Genomic DNA, 18447 nt, shown 5'->3' with positions numbered 1-18447 from the left:
GAAAACAATAACAATACCTTGACGGATGCCTCTCTTAAACATTATAGGATAAGATAACACTTCACCTACTCTAATTCTGTGAGTTCTATTTTTTGAAATGTAGCCACCGATTCAACCACTCCTTTGTCTAGTCCAATAACCCTCATTTTCATCAGTAATCTCCAATGATCTACACTATCAAAAACCTTGGATAGGTCAATAGCAATGCAGACCATTTGACCTTCTGAATATAAAATATCTGCTATATCTTGCTGGAATCCTATAAGTTGAGCCTCACTAGGAAAACCTTTCTTAAACCCGAACTGTCTTCTATCAAACCAGTTGAGAATGTCTGTTCAATATATGTTCCATTAAAAAAAAAAAAGGATTTCATCCACATGCATCATAGTAGTTGAATATTATCAAATGCCATGTGTATTCCAGACCCAAAAGGTGGAATTTCTTGTGTAAACACAGCCCTTACAACATGATCCAAGTCAAAAGGTCTTATATGTATTGTGAAAATCGCTGTGCGTTCGTAATCATCGAGTGAAAGTCGGGAACAAACAAGACTACCCTTCACATTATGGGTGGCAGGAAAAATATTCCTATAAAAAAGGCATATTTGCTGTGGGTTTTTATTAACGTATTTAAAGTATGAGAGTTACACCGGACACGGAGGTGTATGTGTGGCAACACCTAATAACAGGCAAGTGTACTCTCAGCCGTAAAGATAGCCCCACTGAGCACAGAATGACACAACGCACTCGTAGTTTGAATGCGCCTTGCTGTTATCACTACACGTTTGTACCTATGTGATGATAAAGTAATACCATTCAGTGTGCTGCGAAATGAATGTTGTAATATTTAACAGTAGCAGGCATGGCAAGGAATGCAACACAGCACAGTCAAGACATTGTAAAATGTATATATACCACGGAAATACGGAGTTCCTTTTCTCTACTGTATTATTCCCAATATGATAACCTAACATACTCTGACATTGTTACTGCACATGTTTCTACAGATATGCTGATAATGAACCCCTATATGTGAACATCAAGGTACCAGGCCACCACAAGAATAACAGCAAGTTTAAATGTGCTGCTATTTTGATAGGAGATGTAACTGTAAACAGAAAACGAATGTACAACACAACAGGTAAAGTTCAACAAGATACCTATTTGACGAGATTACTTGGCTCTACTGCACCGTGAAGATCAGGCCGTTCCCCTCCGTGATCCACTACGCGAAGCCATACGGTGAGGACTACATATTATCTCATGAATATGAAATCAAGGACAGTGAGAGTTTGCAAATAATTTTTCATGAACACACTCAGCATTTCGCGTAAATGACTAGAAAACCTGAAGAAAGTTTTTTTCGAATGTGGAATGCCAGCAGAGAAAAAGAAGTGGTGATAAAGAGTCAGTAAAGTCCATAGTGAAAAAGGATAAGTTTAAAATGTTTGAATAGCTTATCTTCATCTAAAAGCCCATGAAATAGATGTAACCGATGTCATCACATACTGCTATTTTGGCTTCACATTAATGCACCTGACCATTTGTGATTAATATACTTGTTCTTCCCTGTCAGAGGATGTAGTTTCCTCCGAGCTGACTGGGTGTTTAGGCGACTGGAAAAGGGTATTAAACAAACCATCATAACGACTAAAGAACAGTATCACGACATATTCAAGAAACATGGCAATATGAATGTCCTAGTAGCAGACTGGGTCCTCTATGGTGTTAAAAAGTCAGGATTATTACAAAAAGGTGCAAGGGTTCCAATCAGTGAATCAAATTATCATTAAAGTGGGTCAAAGAAATGGCTGTAGCATCATTACACATGAACATTTCTCAGTTATCCCTTCGTACGCTAAGAATGAATGAAAACAAGAGGAGAGATGTTAAAAAGCTGCTTTGAAAACAATTTGTGGAAAACTTCAGTGAATTACTGGAACTGAATTTTTATAAATGCGTAATCTTACCTGATGAGACAAGTATATGCCATAATACCGAGGTGCAGGACTGTGATAGAAATGATGATTGTGCAGAACACGATATAGCTGACATACGAGTGTTAATGGTCTGCTGGTTTTGTTGGTTGTGAAATAATGCTGAAGTAGATGTCTCTGTTGATATTTTGTAGTAAGCTAATTTAATGTGTTAGTGGATCATATGTAACAAACATTATGCAATGATCATACAGAGACATTGTGGAGAGACTGATTGTGATTGATTACAATAAGATGTGGGTGACATTGTGGAGTTACAGATTGTGATTACATCGAACATGATGTGTGTGACAGTCAAGTGTAATGTTCGTGTTCTCTCCCAAACTGTTATAGAGATAGGGGTTATTTTCAATATGTCTACACAAACAGAGCTATTTTCGTGGCACCTAAACAAAATGGACTATTTCCTTTTTGTTTATATTTATATTGATGTTAACCTTAGAATCATAAAGTCCCTCCAGTGTAACACGAATCATAAACTTTCGTCTGTCAGACTACCAAAAAGAAAAGCACTTTAATATACATAAACCCAACATTTTACACAAAATACAGAATATTATAGTTAAAACTACCACACATAGTGATGACAATACACTGGTCAGTTTTTCTTCAATAGGCACATTCAATACACTGTTTTGCCTGGTGATCAAGACAAGTGTCTTCGGCATGTCTTACAAAAGAATCGGGCCATTCTTCATTTATTTGATGGACAAAACGCACAAATTATTCTACCTTCAGCAGTACCTGATTGAGGCTCTTAAGGAATGCCATCTTTTCCAAGAATTTCAGCGATGGTCCTCTTCAGGCTGCGCCTCAAAGTTGGTGTCTAAAGTCTCTCTTGCAGCTTTGGAGCCATTAGCATTTCGGATATATCCTTTGCAAACTCTCGCCTTGAAAGTGGCTTTTGGCCTTTTCCAACCATCTTATGCACATAAATAATGTATCCATTGACAAGTGATGTATTAATCATACAATAAAAGATACGCATTGGCCACCTTCTCGTTTTTCTTGAAGAGGACATCAGTGTTGACATTTCATCGAAAGTGTCCATGGCACCTTTAGTCCCATTGTAGTCTTCCACCATATCTGGTTTCCCACTGGGTGCTACTGTACCTACTTCATGGCATGTAGAAAGGAGGATTACATTCTTGTTTGATTTTCCTTTATAGGATTCCATTGCTTTTATATCATTATAACAAAACATGGAGGACCCAAGCTTTGTTACTTTGACTGCTTTCATCTCTGGCGGTATCTATGGCTTGTCTTTTCTCATTGTTCCAATGATTGTCAGGTTATTGTCGCAATGCAGATAATCAGCCAGACGAATTGAGGTGAACCAACTGTCGGTCGTAATATTTCTGTTTGATCCATGTATTGCCCAGGTAATTTCATTCACGAAATACATTACCACTAATGTCTCCTGAAGAGAGTGGTTCTCTGTCTAATTCAGAAAGAACTACCACTATCAATTCATCATCGTGCGCTAGATTTTCCATTTCAGTATCCTATTAAGCTTACATATTACATACAAAAAACATTACTGTAATAAACCAAATATTCACACTATTTGCAGCTATGTACAAATCACAAATACTTTCTCAAATCATAAACTTTCGTCTCTCAGACGACGGACATGTCGCAGTGAACAAACAACTGGACCTTTATGCTTAAAATCAAGATCAACACTTATTGTTGATAGCTGGGGAAGATTAGATGGAGGGGGAAAGCACAGTTCATTAGCGTCTGGAAATTCCCGCGGAAACTACAGCGGTGCGTAGTCTGGGAGAAGAAAGTTTATGATTCTAGGGTTAATATTGATGATAGAACATCCATCATGTACTTTTTGGGATCACAACATATTTTTAAAACAGTAGTACCATACCTAATCATGTGCCTTTTCTTCTTTTTCTTCTTTCATGACCACATAGGACCACTTTAGTCAGTCCGTCGTTCAGGTCTCTTTGAAGGGATTGTTCGGGCTTTGCGGTCCTCCCAGTACTTCTTCAGACGTTCTGATCTTCGTGCCCTTTCCTCAGTTGAAAATATGCGTGTTGTTGGTTTGTTTTGTGTAAGGGTAAAGCGGAGGTTTGTATTCTTGAGTTTTGTATTCAATTTTATCTTATTTGTGGTGTCTTCTGTTGTAAGGCCTATTTCCTTCAGATCCTCTCTTACTTCTCTGATCCATTTACATCCTGTTGTGAAATTTGAGACAAGATTGTGTTGTACTATTTGTTTCAAAAGTCTCGAATCCTGCATCCTCATGATATGTCCAAAGAATCCCAATCTCCTCTTACTCATAGTATCTGTAAAGGGTTCTAGATCTTTGTACACGACTTTGTTAGGTATTATCCGCCACTGTCCATCTTTCTGGTATTTTTTGTTGATGCAGGTCCCTTAAATCCCCCTTTCAATTTTGTGAAATCTGTCAGTCTTTGATTGTTTATTCAGTTGAAAAATTGTTTCTGCTGCATATGTAGCTTCCGGTTTTATAACTGTGTTGTAGTGTTTTATTTTTGTATTTATTGATAGACATTTCTTTTTGTAGATATCCCATGGTAATTTTTGTGTTTAGCTAATCTATTTGTTCTTACTTGGATTGAGATTTTTTCATTTAAGTTATGTGTTATTACTTCTCCAAGATATTTAAACTGAATTACTATTTTGATTTTATTACCATTTATGGTGACTTCTTTTAGCTGTGTTGGTTTTTGGGGCATAATTTCTGTTTTTTCAAATGATATTTTGAGGCCAATTTTATTTGCAATGTTTTGAAGTTCTGATATCTGGGTTTTTGCTTCTTTTATGTCCACTGCTAGTAATGCTAAATCGTCAGCAAAACCCAGGCAATTTGTTTTGATTTTTCGGCCAATCTTTATTTCTCATTACCATTTCTAGAGCACAGTTAAATAATAGTGGTGAGAGCCCATCTCCCTGCTGTAGTCCAGTTTTAATTTCAAATGTCTCTGATGTTTCACCCCTAAACTTCACTTTTGATTTGGTATTGGTGAGAGTCAATTTTATCATGTTTATTAATTTGGGGTGTAGTCCAAGGTGTCTTAAAATTTTAAACAGAGATTCTCTATGGATGCAATCATAAGCTTTCTTGAAATCTACAAATGTTATCACCATATCTCTGTTTCTTCTCCTGTTATAGTCCATTATCAACTTAAGACTCATGATCTGATCAGGACAGCTCCTCCAGGGTCTGAAACCTCCTTGATATTCTCCTAGTTCTTTCTCACGTTGTAAACTTATCCTATTAAGGATGATTATTGAAAATATTTTGTATGTTATGTCTAGGAGCGAGATTCCCCTGTAGTTATTAGGGTCGGTTTTGTCCCCTTTATTGTGCAGTGGATGAATGAGGGCTGTTGTCCAGTGTTCTGGTAGTTCTTCTTTAATCCAGATAGAGACAAGTTGTTGATGGAGGGCAACTTTTGCTGATGTTCCTGCATATTTCCAGATTTCCGCAAAGGTCTGATCTTCTCCTGGTGCTTTGTAGTTTTTTAATTTATACAGAGCTTGGTAGACTTCCTTTATTGTGGGGGGATTGATGTTCTCTGGTGATGTTTTTATCTGGGTGTTGGTGTCCAAATGAAGGAGTTCTGTAGGTTCTTCACAATTTGAAAGCTTGTTGAAATGTTTAGCCAGAATTTCTGCATTGTCTTTATTGTTATGGGCCAGCTTACCATCTTCATCCTTCATCAGTAGGGTCGGGGGTTCATATTTTTGGAGCTGCTTTCTGAAGGTTTTGTAGTAGTCCCTTGATTGAGTTTTACTGAACTGTTCTTCAATTAACTGCAGGGTGTCCTTATGATGTTGTCTTTTTATTCTTCTTAAGACTTGGGTAGTTTCTTTTCTCTGTTTTACTAGCTTTTGATAGGATATTTCTGTCTTTTGGAACTGATGTAATAGCCATGCCTGATGTCTTTTCTCCACTGTTTCATCACATTCACTGTTCCACCATTGGTGTTTTTTACGTAGTTTAATTGGAGCCAGGTCTTCTGCAATTTGTTTAAGGTTGTGTACTAAGTCTTCAAGTTTATACGTGATTTTTATTTTTTCAGTTGCTTTCTGGTAATTTTTGTTGTTGATTAGCTGGGTAGGATCTATTTTTCTTTTAGTTTTAAGGGCTTGCTTTTGTTGTCTCCTCTGGGGAGTGAGTTTAATTTTAACTACGTAGTGATCTGAACCTGTGTCTATTCCTCAGAGGACTTTGACGTTATAGATCTCTTTGTGGTGGTATTTGTCCATGCAGACGTGATTCAGTTGCCATTCTCCTTTAGTGTAGTCAGGGTGTTTCCATGTTTTGAGTTTTTGAGGTTTCCTCTTAAAACATGTAGATTTTGAGATTAAATTACGGTTTCTACACAGGTCAACTAGTCTCTCTCCCTTTTTATTTGTTTTCTTGTGTGCTGGCCATTTTCCGATGATGTCACGGTATTTTCTTTCTCTGCCTAGTAGAGCGTTGAAGTGCCTATTAATAATTTTATATGGTGTTTGGGGATGTTATCTATGGTCTGGTCCAATAGGTCCGAAAATTCTCCTGTTTCCTTCTGGTCTTTTGAGGAGTTGTTTTTATCATTAGTGGGAGTATGAGCATTTATTATAGTATAGATTTTATTAGATGCCTTTAAGGTGAGCGTTGAGAGTCGTGGAGACTGTGATCTGAATTCTTGAACTGAGTTTATTATTTTCCCCCACAACTTTCTTATGATGGATATAGCAACTTTTAAACATACACTCCTCAGTTAATTTTGCAAACGTGTCTAATATGATCACAAAAAATGGTTTTCCAGAGCTCACAAACAACACATGTCAAGCTGACTGGCCAGTAATTATTTGCTGTATGTTTATCACCCTTTCCCTTGTACAATGGTCTTACTGTTGCAACTCTCCATTCATTTGTATACTGGGGCTACTGTAACAACTCTCCATTCATTTGGTATAGCTCCTTTATGCAAACAGTAATCAAATAAATACTTCAGGTATGGCACTATATCCCAAAACATTACCTTTAGTACATCCTCGGATTACCTTATCAATTCTAGCTGCTTTACTAGTTTTGTACCTTTTTGTAATATTATTTACATAACCTTATTTTTTATTACTAGTACTGTATATGCTGGCCCCGTGGTGTAGGGGTAGTGTGCCTGCCTCCTACCCGGAGGCCCCGGGTTCGATTCCCAGCCAGGTCTGGAATTTTTAACTGGAGCTGAGGCCTGGTTCGAGGTCCACTCAGCCTACGTGATTAGAATTGAGGAGCTATCTGATGGTGAGATGGCGGCCCCGGTCTAGAAAGCCAAGAATAACGCCCGAGAATTTGTCGTGCTGACCACACAACACCTCGTAATCTGCAGGCCTTCGGACTGAGCAGCGGTCGCTTGGTAGGCCAAGGCCCTTCAAAGGCTGTAGTGCCATGGGGTTTGGTTTTTTACAATGGCAGGAGGGTACTCGGAATGAGGAGATAAAGGCTAATTTAGGAATGAACTCGATGGATGAAGCTGTACGCATAAACCAGCTTTGGTGGTGGGGTCATGTGAGGCGAATGGAGGAGGATAGGTTACCTAGGAGAATAATGGACTCTGTTATGGAGGGTAAGAGAAATAGAGGGAGGCCAAGATAACGATGGTTAGACTCGGTTTCTAATGATTTAAAGATAAGAGGTATAGAACTAAATGAGGCCACAACACTAGTTGCAAATAAAGGATTGTGGCGACGTTTAGTAAATTCTCAGAGGCTTGCAGACTGAACGCTGCAAGGCATAACAGTCTATAATGATAATGTATGTATGTATTTTTTTTTTTAGTACCGTATATAAGTTGTCTTTTCCTACTGGTCTTAAGAACCATTTGAGAATTATCATTCAAACTGTAATCAGAGCATGGTTATTGAAGAAAAAGTCTTTAGGCTTTTTCAATAGTGATATTACCAGCGTTTTGCCCCAGTGTAGCAGTGGGCTCATCAGTTGGCATGCAACACCTTGCATGTGATAAAAATCATTGTGGTTCTGTACTGAAAGTAATTATATTAAATTAATAACAATATATGTTTATTATTCAATCACCTTTTCAATACATTAAAGTCACAAAATTAGGATTTTATCCTTAATAAATAGAAAGAATGGTACATACTTCACCCTATCTTAGTAGGCATCATCAGCCATTGTATCATCTCAAGAAATTTTTAAAATCATCTGGCTAAAGTCCTTGGTTTGAGGATTTGATTTGTGTTCCAAAATTTATATTCAAATGTGATTGAAATTCTTCTTATGTGACGTAGTCTTCATGTTACATATTTTAAGCAACAATAACATAACTGAAGTATATAGCGGACTTCATTGGGCCATCTTCTTTTGATGTGTGGTGTTTGTGGAGAAGTATGATGCAATTAGCGTGATTCGCTTTTGTTAGAACATACTGAATAACAAGTAGGCTGGTCTAAAGGGAACGTCAAATCGTAACAGATGTTGTGAAGAATGAGTGTTTCAGGACACTCAACATGAGAAGTTAACATCTCAGCGGTCTAAGGGTATGTTTATGCTGCAGCTTTGCTGCTGGCACATGGATGTTTGCCCTAGCACCTCGCTGCTGGCTATAGCCAGGCTGCTCGCCATGGAGCTTTTACCCTGCAGCAGCCCCGCACGCGCGCTGCTGGCAGCTCACATCTGTAGTCGAAAATTCAAAGCAGAGGAACTGATAGTTAAGGAAGGTTGTATTTTGCATAATGTGATTATAGATATAGAGGGCATGAACACTTAGAATACGAGGACATACTTCCAAGAGCTACCCCGTCGAGAAGAAACAACACAGCTCCAGCTGAAGCTTTTGAAGTGCAGAGATATTTTTAACGAGTGAGTCGCAGTTCTGTTGGCGAGTGTATCTTACAATAATTTGGTGTACTGAATGTGAAATAAAAAGTGTAAAATGCTTCGCCTGCATTTTTCAGTGCATTTCTACTGCGGGAGTTGATTGAAGAATGAAGCCACAAATGCTTTATTTCGTAATTTAATAATGTACTTTTGAATAATGTAAAATAAGGGGTTATGGAGTATCTCATTTTGACTTCAGTTAGGGCTCCTTAACAAAATGTGTTTACAGTTTGAAAAAATAACTGTCGAACTTTCCATGAAAAACGAGGTACTTCATATAAATCACCTGCTTGTAATGATAGAGGTCTCCTAAATGGCAAGAATAAAAGAACAAAGTTGACGTAATCATTCCGCATTCTTTTGCCACGTCATTCCATAGTTTGATGATGATGCTTGTTGTTTAAAGTGGCCTAACATCTAGGTCATCGGCCCCTGATGGTACGAGATGAGACGAAATGGATTAAAAGTTATAATTAACCCACTGACTAGGATTAGAAAAATGATAATGATGAGGAAAATTATTATGAATTTAAAATAAGTAGTGGATCTAATTTGCAATGCCATATTTTCTTCTAAAATTAAAAAAGAGTAAAATGTAATAAAATTGAATAAGGCACTGACATAGAAGTAAAATAATATATTTAATTCAAATTAAAAACACACAAAGAAAAACACATAGTCAATAGAAAAAATGTTTTTTTTTTTTTGCTATTTGTTTAACGTCGCATCAACACAGGTAGGTCTTATGGTGACGATGGGATAGGAGAGGCCTATGAATAGGAAGGAAGCAGCCGTGTTCTTAATTAAGGTACAGCCCCAGCATTTTCCTGGTGTAAAAATGGGAAACAACGGAAAACCATCTTCAGGGCCGCCGACAGTGGGGTTCAAACCCACTGTCTCCAGGATGCAAGCTCACAGCTGCACATCCCTAATCGCACGGCCAGCTCGCCCGGTAGAGTAAAATAGTAGTTAACAATAAACCAATTAAAAACACAAATAGAAACTTCACTTTTAAACACGATAAAACATGCCACTCTCCCTCATAAAAAGTAGGAAAAGGTCTACTGGCTGCTCGTCATCTCGTCACTCCTTTTACCCCAAACGAACCTCTTGTGATGATCCGCATGCCGCTGGTTCCAAATCACATTGCGTTCAAAGACAGGTTCTGATAGCAAGTGAGCAAGTGATCACTGAACGTGCGAAGAGAGGAAGAGTGGGAGAGCTGGTGACCTTGAAATAACCAATCACAGTCCAAGTTACAGGATAGCCGACGATGGGCCAGGCTCGAAAATCAAACGTGTTTGAGACCATGGATGTGGCGAGGATAGCAGCCAGCAGCGCAGCTATAAGCCGGGCTCCAGGGTAAAAGCACCGATTGAGATCCATTGGTTTGTTTCATCATCGCCTAACATCGAGCAGCAAGGCTTGGCGATGTGCCAGCAGCCAGGCTGCAGCATAAACGTACCCTAAGGGACTTTCAACATACACTCTGCTTCTCATTCTTCACAACATCCACTTCAATTTGGCGTTCTCTTTAGACCAGCCTACTTGTTATTCAGTATGTTCTAACAACAACAATGAATCATGCTAATCGTATCATACTTCTCCACAAACACCACACATTAAAAGATGACCCAATGAAGTCCACTATATACTTCAGTTATGTTATTGTTGCTTAAAATAAGAAACATGAAGACTACGTCACCCAAGAAGAATTTCAATCACATTTGAATATAAATTTTAGAACACATATCAATTCCTCGAACCAAGGAATTTAGCCAGATGATTTTAAAAATTTCTTGAGATGATACAATGGCTGATGATGCCTACTAAGATAGGGTGAAGCATGTACCATTCTTTCTATTTATTAAGGATAAAATCCTAATTTTATGACTTTAATGTATTGAAAAGGTGGTCGATCAATAAACATATATTGTTATTAATTTAATATAATTACTTTCAGTACAGAACCACAGTTTTATTTTATACCACCAGTACCTCCCAGATAAAACGTACAAAATTAATCATTGGTCTGATCTCTTTGGTCTCGCCAGTACATGTAGTCTAAAAAACTAGAACATGCACATGGCTACATATCCAATTCCCTAAAAGATTCAGTAAGAATTCTCTTGTGATATTTTTTGGTGAGAATCCCTGTTTAATTTCAGTTCTTTTGTAGTTGGGTGTTCTAAGATCATTAATAGCATCAACGCTGTGTATTTAGCATTCTAGTAACTGATAATCGATCTCAATAAATGACAGACTATCTGATGCAGTGGTGTCAAGTTTTCCTGTCAGATGTTCCAGTTTTTCTGTGTTTGAGGCCTGGATATTGTATCCATTTATTCAATGGATTTCCAGCGAGGTATGACAGAAGATTTCATCCAATGAGATAAGTATCAAACTGTGTCAAAGACTAACTTTAGTTTAAAAGAGGAGCTCCTAGTTTCTAACTAATTATTACCACCATCATAAATTCTGATAGATGCCGTACTCATTGCACTGAATTTAAAGTTAATAGGAATAGAGGTGAAAGTGTGTACACACAGTGTTGTGTATTATCTGCGCACTTTTTAGCGATAGATTTACACCCTAGTGCTGAATCGGTCGACCTCGACAATCTTCGATATTCGTACTGGCGACCTTTGAAACACAAACTATGAATCGCTTATGCATCGCTGTACGACGGCTGGCGTACACTTTACGTACTAGTACTGTTGTTATTTACACAGCAAAGCCAAACTATAGAATTCACTCTAGGAATAAGATTCGCATCGAGAAATGTTATATAATGTGTGTGTGACGCAGTAGTTGGCTTAAGATAACAAAGGTTTAGAAAATTCATATCGATTGATCATATCGATTCAATTCAGATTTTATTTCCATTCAGTCGGCAGTACTAACGGAACCGGGAGACCTCCCTCCTTATTCCTCAAACCCGTACACAAATCTATCACTAAAAAGTGTGCAGATAATATATGGTCTGAGGTTATAATTACTGTAGTAAATAAAAAAAGGTATTTAAACTATGTTTATTATTTAAACTGGGTGATTTCCAACAAAAATGTAGCATTACAAAAATGTTGCAAAGTTTGGGCTGGGAAGACTTGGGAGAAAGGAGACGCGCTGCTTGACCAAGTGGTATGTTGATATAGGTGTTGATTCCCATAGGAATGATGCAAACAAAGACAAAATTTTGCAAATTGATGATGTAGTTTCATGAGCTGATGCTGAATGAAGGAAAAATAATTGATAACTTAGAGGACATTATCAATCACTTCAAGAAAGTAGTTCATCTTAAGGATTTGCTCTCAGAACTGTTCAAGTTTTTAACAATAGTGATGACAACTTCAAACCCTGAGACTTATTTCTGTACAACTACAGGACAGCCTTCTGCATATAGGTCTACACAAGGAAGCTGCTAAGGTGTTAAATCTAGGGAAGGTGGCAGATGATTTTATATCAAGAAATGAGATTAGAAAGCGGGCATTCCTTCTGAGAACTACATCTCCCAATGGAGACTGCTGAGATGGTACATCTGCTGGTAGAGCTTTTCATATTTCATATCATGAAATAAACAATACCAGTATACAGTATCCATTGTTATTCGTACAGGCTTCAATTTCTCATGGTCTCGTATATTCACATTAACAATTGAAAAACTGAAATAAAACATACTTTACAGGTAAAAACATGGTTTGTCAATGATAATTCGTTAGTGAAAAACCATACTTATTTCCATACAGGCAAGAACATTTGATATGAATGTGCTGGCATCGACAAATGCGTGTACCAATTGTATTCGTACACATGGACAGGATGACGCCCACCGTTTGTTTGCAATGCACGGAAAAGTCTCAGTGACGGCATACGACTGGTCAAGTGTGTTACTCTCCTTCCTAGTGTATCTGTAGTGGACATGGGTAGGAGTGCAGAGTTAAGTAAGGAGCTTAAGAACACTATACTTAAACTGGCACTTAAAGGATTTACATTATGAAAGATTGGACAGCTGGTTAATAGAACACATTCTACGGTGCAATATGTGGTTGATAAATTTAAATGCAAAAGCACTGTTAAGAACACGCCAAGGAAACCCAGGAAAAAGTGTTTAAATGAAAGGGAAGAACGGTTTGTTGTTCGGCTGATAAAGTCAGATTCCAAATTAAATGCACCATTATTGAGGCAACTCATGGAGGAACAAAATGGAAAGAAGATCAACAACTCCAACATCTGCCAGATCCTCTATCGACATGGGTAGTATGGAAGAATCCCTCGGAAAAGGCCATATGTAAGTAGACTGACATTCACTAAGGAGCATATAAATAAGGAGAACGAATTCTGGAATGATGTTATTTGGTCTGATGAGACAAAAATAAACCTATGTTGGTCAGATGGCATCCACAGAATATGGAGAAAAATTGATGCGGACAATGATGTGGCAAATACACTCCCAATTGTAAAAAACGGTGGTGGGTCTGTAATGCTTTGGGGCTGTATGTCAGCCAGGGTGTGGGTAACGTACATTTCATTGACTGAATAATGAACAAGGAGGGCTATAATGCAATCCTGAGAGAAAACGTGAAGCAGAGTGCCGAAAAAATGGGGACGCCACCTGTTTATATGTTCCAGCATGATAATGACCCAAAACATACTGCTGATATTAATAAGACATGGTTGATCTGGAACATTCTCCCCAGTCTCCAGATTTAAATCCCATCGAACATCTTTGGGCTAAGCTGAAGAGGAATCTCCGTAGGCAACGTGTGCATTCGAAGGAGGAACTTAAAAGTGTGATTCTTCAGGAATGGCAGAAAATCAGCCTGGACATGTGCAAGAAATTAGTGTATCTATGTGGCGACAATGTCAGACAGTTATAAAGGCTAGGGGACATTCCACTAGATACTACCGTGTTCCAGGAACCCTTTATTTTTTGTTTATTTCAAATGTTCAATTTGCTTGTACGAATAGGAATGATACAAGATTATCGGCACGCTTTTCTTGATTAGAAGCTGTATGTTTTGTTAACATGATTGCAAACAGATACAGTAGATATATGTTTTATGAAGGCCTTGTTGAATATATGTTCAGTGAATAACATCCTTTTCAGTTTATTATTTTCTGGCAATGCATTGAAGTACTAAAGCAAACAGCCCGTACAAATAGAATAGATACATACTGTATAATAATAAGACATTTATTCAGAAAATGTATTTATGAAGCAAGTTCTACTTTTCCCCCTTGTGATTACTTTTTATATATTCATAGGCATACATATGACATTCCATCAAAATATTTATGAATCAAGTTCTAATTTTTCTGTTAACCTATGAATAGCCTATTATTTGAAAAGTCTCACATAAGATGCATTCAACAATGTATTTGAGAAACAAGCTCTATTACTGTACTGTTCCGTTTTTGTTTTGTTTTTCCTGTTTGTTTGCGGATATTGATAATATAAAATAATATTTGCATTAATAGTTGTTCATCATTTCACATGCCTATGTTTTTGTCAGTCATGCCCCCAATCCCAAATAAGTACCTGAGGTCAGCGCATGTTCTTACTTAGGTTCTCGATTCAGCTTTAAATATAATATTCACTACGGTAGCCCTTCTCTTTGCGGCAGCCTACAGTTAGAACCGAGTGCCAAATAACTTAACCCTAGCCTAATAATTTAGCCTACTCACCAGGAATCTTGCACTGCTCGTTCCTTCATCTATTGCTCCAATGAGTGGACCGAATTTTCCTCTCGCTGCCATTTGTGAAGAAAATCAACAGGAAATAAGTAGTTTAGTTTAATTTGTACTCTTCTAGGTTAAAACATAACCTAATTATTACAACATCAAAGTGAATCATCACTTATCCACATCATATCAGGTCCGGAGCTGTTTCATTGGTTAAAATTCAATAACTATCATACGTAATACAGGTCGCAAATATCAGAAAGAAAGTGTTTCCCTGAATAACAAACGGTCTTCAGTTTCATAGATGGACGTGAACTTCGAACCGAAGGTGTCGTTTTAAAGCGCAGTGTTTAGCATTGCATGTAAATTGTGGAAGTCGCGTGCAATACGATCTTCTGCTGTAGTAAGAGTATTTCTTCAGCAGAATGCACTTAAGCAGCTCGAGCTCGGCACATTACAGAATTATTCACAAGCTCTGCTCATATACGGTACCATACAAAAGTATTAATAAGCAATGGGCACTTTCTGTATGGAGCGGAATGTAATTCAAGAGAGTGCAATTGAACTGCTGAAGACTAAAGTGAGAGAACAATGATATTAATGGCTTATTGAACAATGCCGCCGTACTTCCCCTGAAATATTCAATGATTTTTCCACTCCTTTTATACATCTCTTTCCATCATGGCGATTGTTGATATTAGGATAAGATTAGGCAATCGCAAGGCAAGCGGTATCTCGAGCTACGGTCCAACGAGCCAAATAATGAAATATTTAACACGGATCTGAAGGGGCAAAATTGCAGGAGTAAGGGACTTGATTGATATTTGTAAACTGAGAGGTGAGAAACATCCATCTTGACTCACCAGTGGAGCCTGTCTAAAAATCTTAATATCTCGGTAATTTTTGCTTCACGCCGTACGTATCATCCTATAGCAGTGTCTACAACTACAACTATATAACTATGTCCGGCTCCATATCTAAATGGTTAGCGTGCTGGCTTTAGGTCATAGGCGTCCCGGGTTCGATTGCCGTGATTAATTCAACTGGCACGGGGACTGACAAGCAGGTCGCCTACGGGGTCAAATCAAAAGACCTGCATCTGGCTGGCGACCCATTGCATTTCATCCTAACTATGCCTGCAGATGAAATGAGGAAATCACAAAATAAAAACTTCAAGAATGGGCAAGAGATTGAAACCTTCCCAATTATGTATTATTCTCTCAAACTAATCCTGAATTTGTGCTAGAGGGGGGAATGAAACCTATAAGACAACTTGTACCAGTAACTTAATATTTTAATCTGTTCTCTAATCTTTATACCTTACATAATAATAAATGAATAATAATATTCATTTTACATCTTATCAACTGAGGTACGGTACCGAATTTTGTCCCGCAGGCGTTTATTTACATGCCAGTAAATACACCAACATGAAGTTGGCATATTTTAGCACCTTCAAATATCATCAAACTGAACAGAGATCGAATCCACTAATCTGGAAGCAGAGATTTTTATCAGTGGAACACTGTGTAGGAGGGATTCTGACTGGAAGCTGATTGGGGATTTAAATGAGACTATGGAGTGGTTATGTGGGAAACTGGGAGTAAAATTTCTAGATCTTAATGGGTGGGTAGGATCTGCACTCAGATGGCCTTCACTTCAACCGCAGTGGTACATATAAGTTAGGAAATTTGTTTAGAAGGGTTGTAAGGAGGTACATTCAGGGAAACAGGGTAGCCTAGGGAGTGCTAGTAAGGGAACAGGGAACTCTAAATCAAGTAGGGATGACATAAAACTGTTAGTGCTCAACTGTAGAAGTATTGTAAAAAAAAGGAATAGAATTAATTTAATTTAATTTAATTTAATTTAATAGATGTATACTTACCAGATATTGTAATAGGAGTTGAATCATGGCTGAGAAATGATATAATGGATGCAGAAATTTTCTCACGGAACTGGAGGGTGTATCGTAGAGATAGGATAGGAATGGTAGGAGGAGGAGTATTCATTCTTGTGAAAGAAGAATTTGTAAGCTACGAAAAAGTTAAAAAAGATGACAAACACAAAATTCTAGGGGTAAGACTCATCTCTAAAGATAATAGGCAACTTGATGTCTTTGGAGTGTACAGACCAGGAAAGGGTAGCGCAGATGCTGATTCAGAATTATTTGATAAGATAATCAGCTATGGGGGAAACGATAAGGAAAGGAACGTGCTTGTAGCGGGTGCTCGAAATTTACCAAATGTCAATTGGGAAGTTAATGCGAACGACAGGAAGCATGACCAACAAATGGCAAATAAGTTAATATGGGAAGGGCACCTGATTCAGAAAGTGATGGAACCAACCAGAGGGAAGAATATTCTGGATGTGGTGCTGGTAAAACCAGATGAGCTCTCTAGAGAAACCGAAGTAATAGATGGTATTAGTGATCACGAAGCTGTTTTTGTGGTAATTAAAAATAAATGTGAAAGAAAGAAAGAAAGAAAGAAAGAAAGAGATTAAAATTAGGACTGTTAGGCAGTACCATATGGCTGATAAAACAGGCATGAGGGAGTTTTTAATAAGTAACTATGATCGGTGTAAAACGGTAAATAAAAATGTAAACAGACTCTGGGATGGGTTTAAAGCAATTGTTGAGGAATGTGAAAATAGGTTTGTACCTTTAAAGGTGGTAAGGAATGGTAAAGATCCACTATATTATAACAGGGAAGTAAAGAGACTAAGAAGAAGGTGCAGGTTGGAAAGAAATACAGTTAGAAATGGCTGTGGAAGTAAGGAGAAATTGAAGGAACTTACTAGGAAATTGAATCTAGCAAAGAAGTCAGCTAAGGATAACATGATGGCAAGCATAATTGGTGACCACACTAATTTTAGTGAAAAATGGAGGAGTATGTATAGGTACTTTAAGGCAGGAACAGGTTCCAAGAAGGACATTCCAGGAATCAGTAATGAACAAGGGGAGTGTGTATGCGAGGATCTTCAAAAGGCAGAAGTATTCAGCCAGCAGTATGTAAAGATTGTTGGTTATAAGGATAATGTCCAGATAGAGGAGGTGACTAATACTAAAGAAGTATTGAAATTTACCTATGTTAGCAATGACATTTACAGTAAGATACAAAATTTGAAAACTAGAAAAGCAGCTGGAATTGATAAGGTTTCGGGGGATATACTAAAGACAATGGGTTGGGATATAATACCATATCTGAAGTACTTATTTGATTATTCTAAGAAACTTTACCAAACAAATGGAGAGTTGCTATAGTAGCCCCTGTATATAAAGGAAAGGGTGATAGACATAAAGCTGAAAATTACAGGCCAGTCAGTTTGACATGCATTGTATGTAAGCTTTGGGAAAGCATTCTTTCTGATTATATTAGACATGTTTGCAAAATTAATAACTGGTTTGATAGAAGGCAGTTTGGGTTTAGGAAAGGTTATTCCACTGAAGCCCAACTTGTAGGATTCCAGCAAGATATAGCAGATATCCTGGATTCAGGAGGTCAATTGGACTGTATCGAGATTGACCTGTCTAAGGCATTTGATAGGGTAGATCATGGGAGACTACTGGCAAAAATGAGTGCAATTGGATTTGACAAAAGAGTGACTGAATGGGTTGCTCTGTTTCTAGAAAATAGAACTCAGAGAATTAGAGTAAGTGAAGCTTTATCTGTCCCTGTAAAAATTAAGAGGGGAATTCCTCAAGGCAGTATTATTGGACCTTTATGTTTTCTTACACCGGTATATCTGTGGCTTGGTTCTAAAAGGGCCAATGTCATTTTTTATCGAAATTGAGATATTAACTGATACAAACGCGTTTTATCCTGGCTTGCAACATGTTAAAAGGGCCAATGTCTCTGCTAAGTCTAAACGAACAGTTAATGTTTAATTAAATAAGCCC

The 18447-nt window shown here is 37.7% G+C and overlaps 1 protein-coding gene across 1 annotated transcript in view; it reads right to left on the bottom strand.

Moving 5' to 3' along the window:
* The window catches only part of LOC136877113 (glycerol kinase 3), a 179206-nt gene extending 164230 nt beyond the window's left edge, over positions 1-14976 (bottom strand). The window contains exon 1 of the mRNA XM_067150933.2: positions 14553-14976. Coding sequence (XP_067007034.1) covers positions 14553-14624 — 72 coding nt within the window. The 5' untranslated portion in view covers positions 14625-14976. The remainder of the gene's footprint in view (positions 1-14552) is intronic.
* Positions 14977-18447: the final 3471 nt, after the last annotated feature.

The sequence above is a fragment of the Anabrus simplex genome, chromosome 1, assembly GCF_040414725.1.
Source record: "Anabrus simplex isolate iqAnaSimp1 chromosome 1, ASM4041472v1, whole genome shotgun sequence".
NCBI classification, from domain to species: Eukaryota; Metazoa; Arthropoda; class Insecta; order Orthoptera; family Tettigoniidae; genus Anabrus; species Anabrus simplex.
This window is presented reverse-complemented; position numbering and strand designations above follow the sequence as displayed.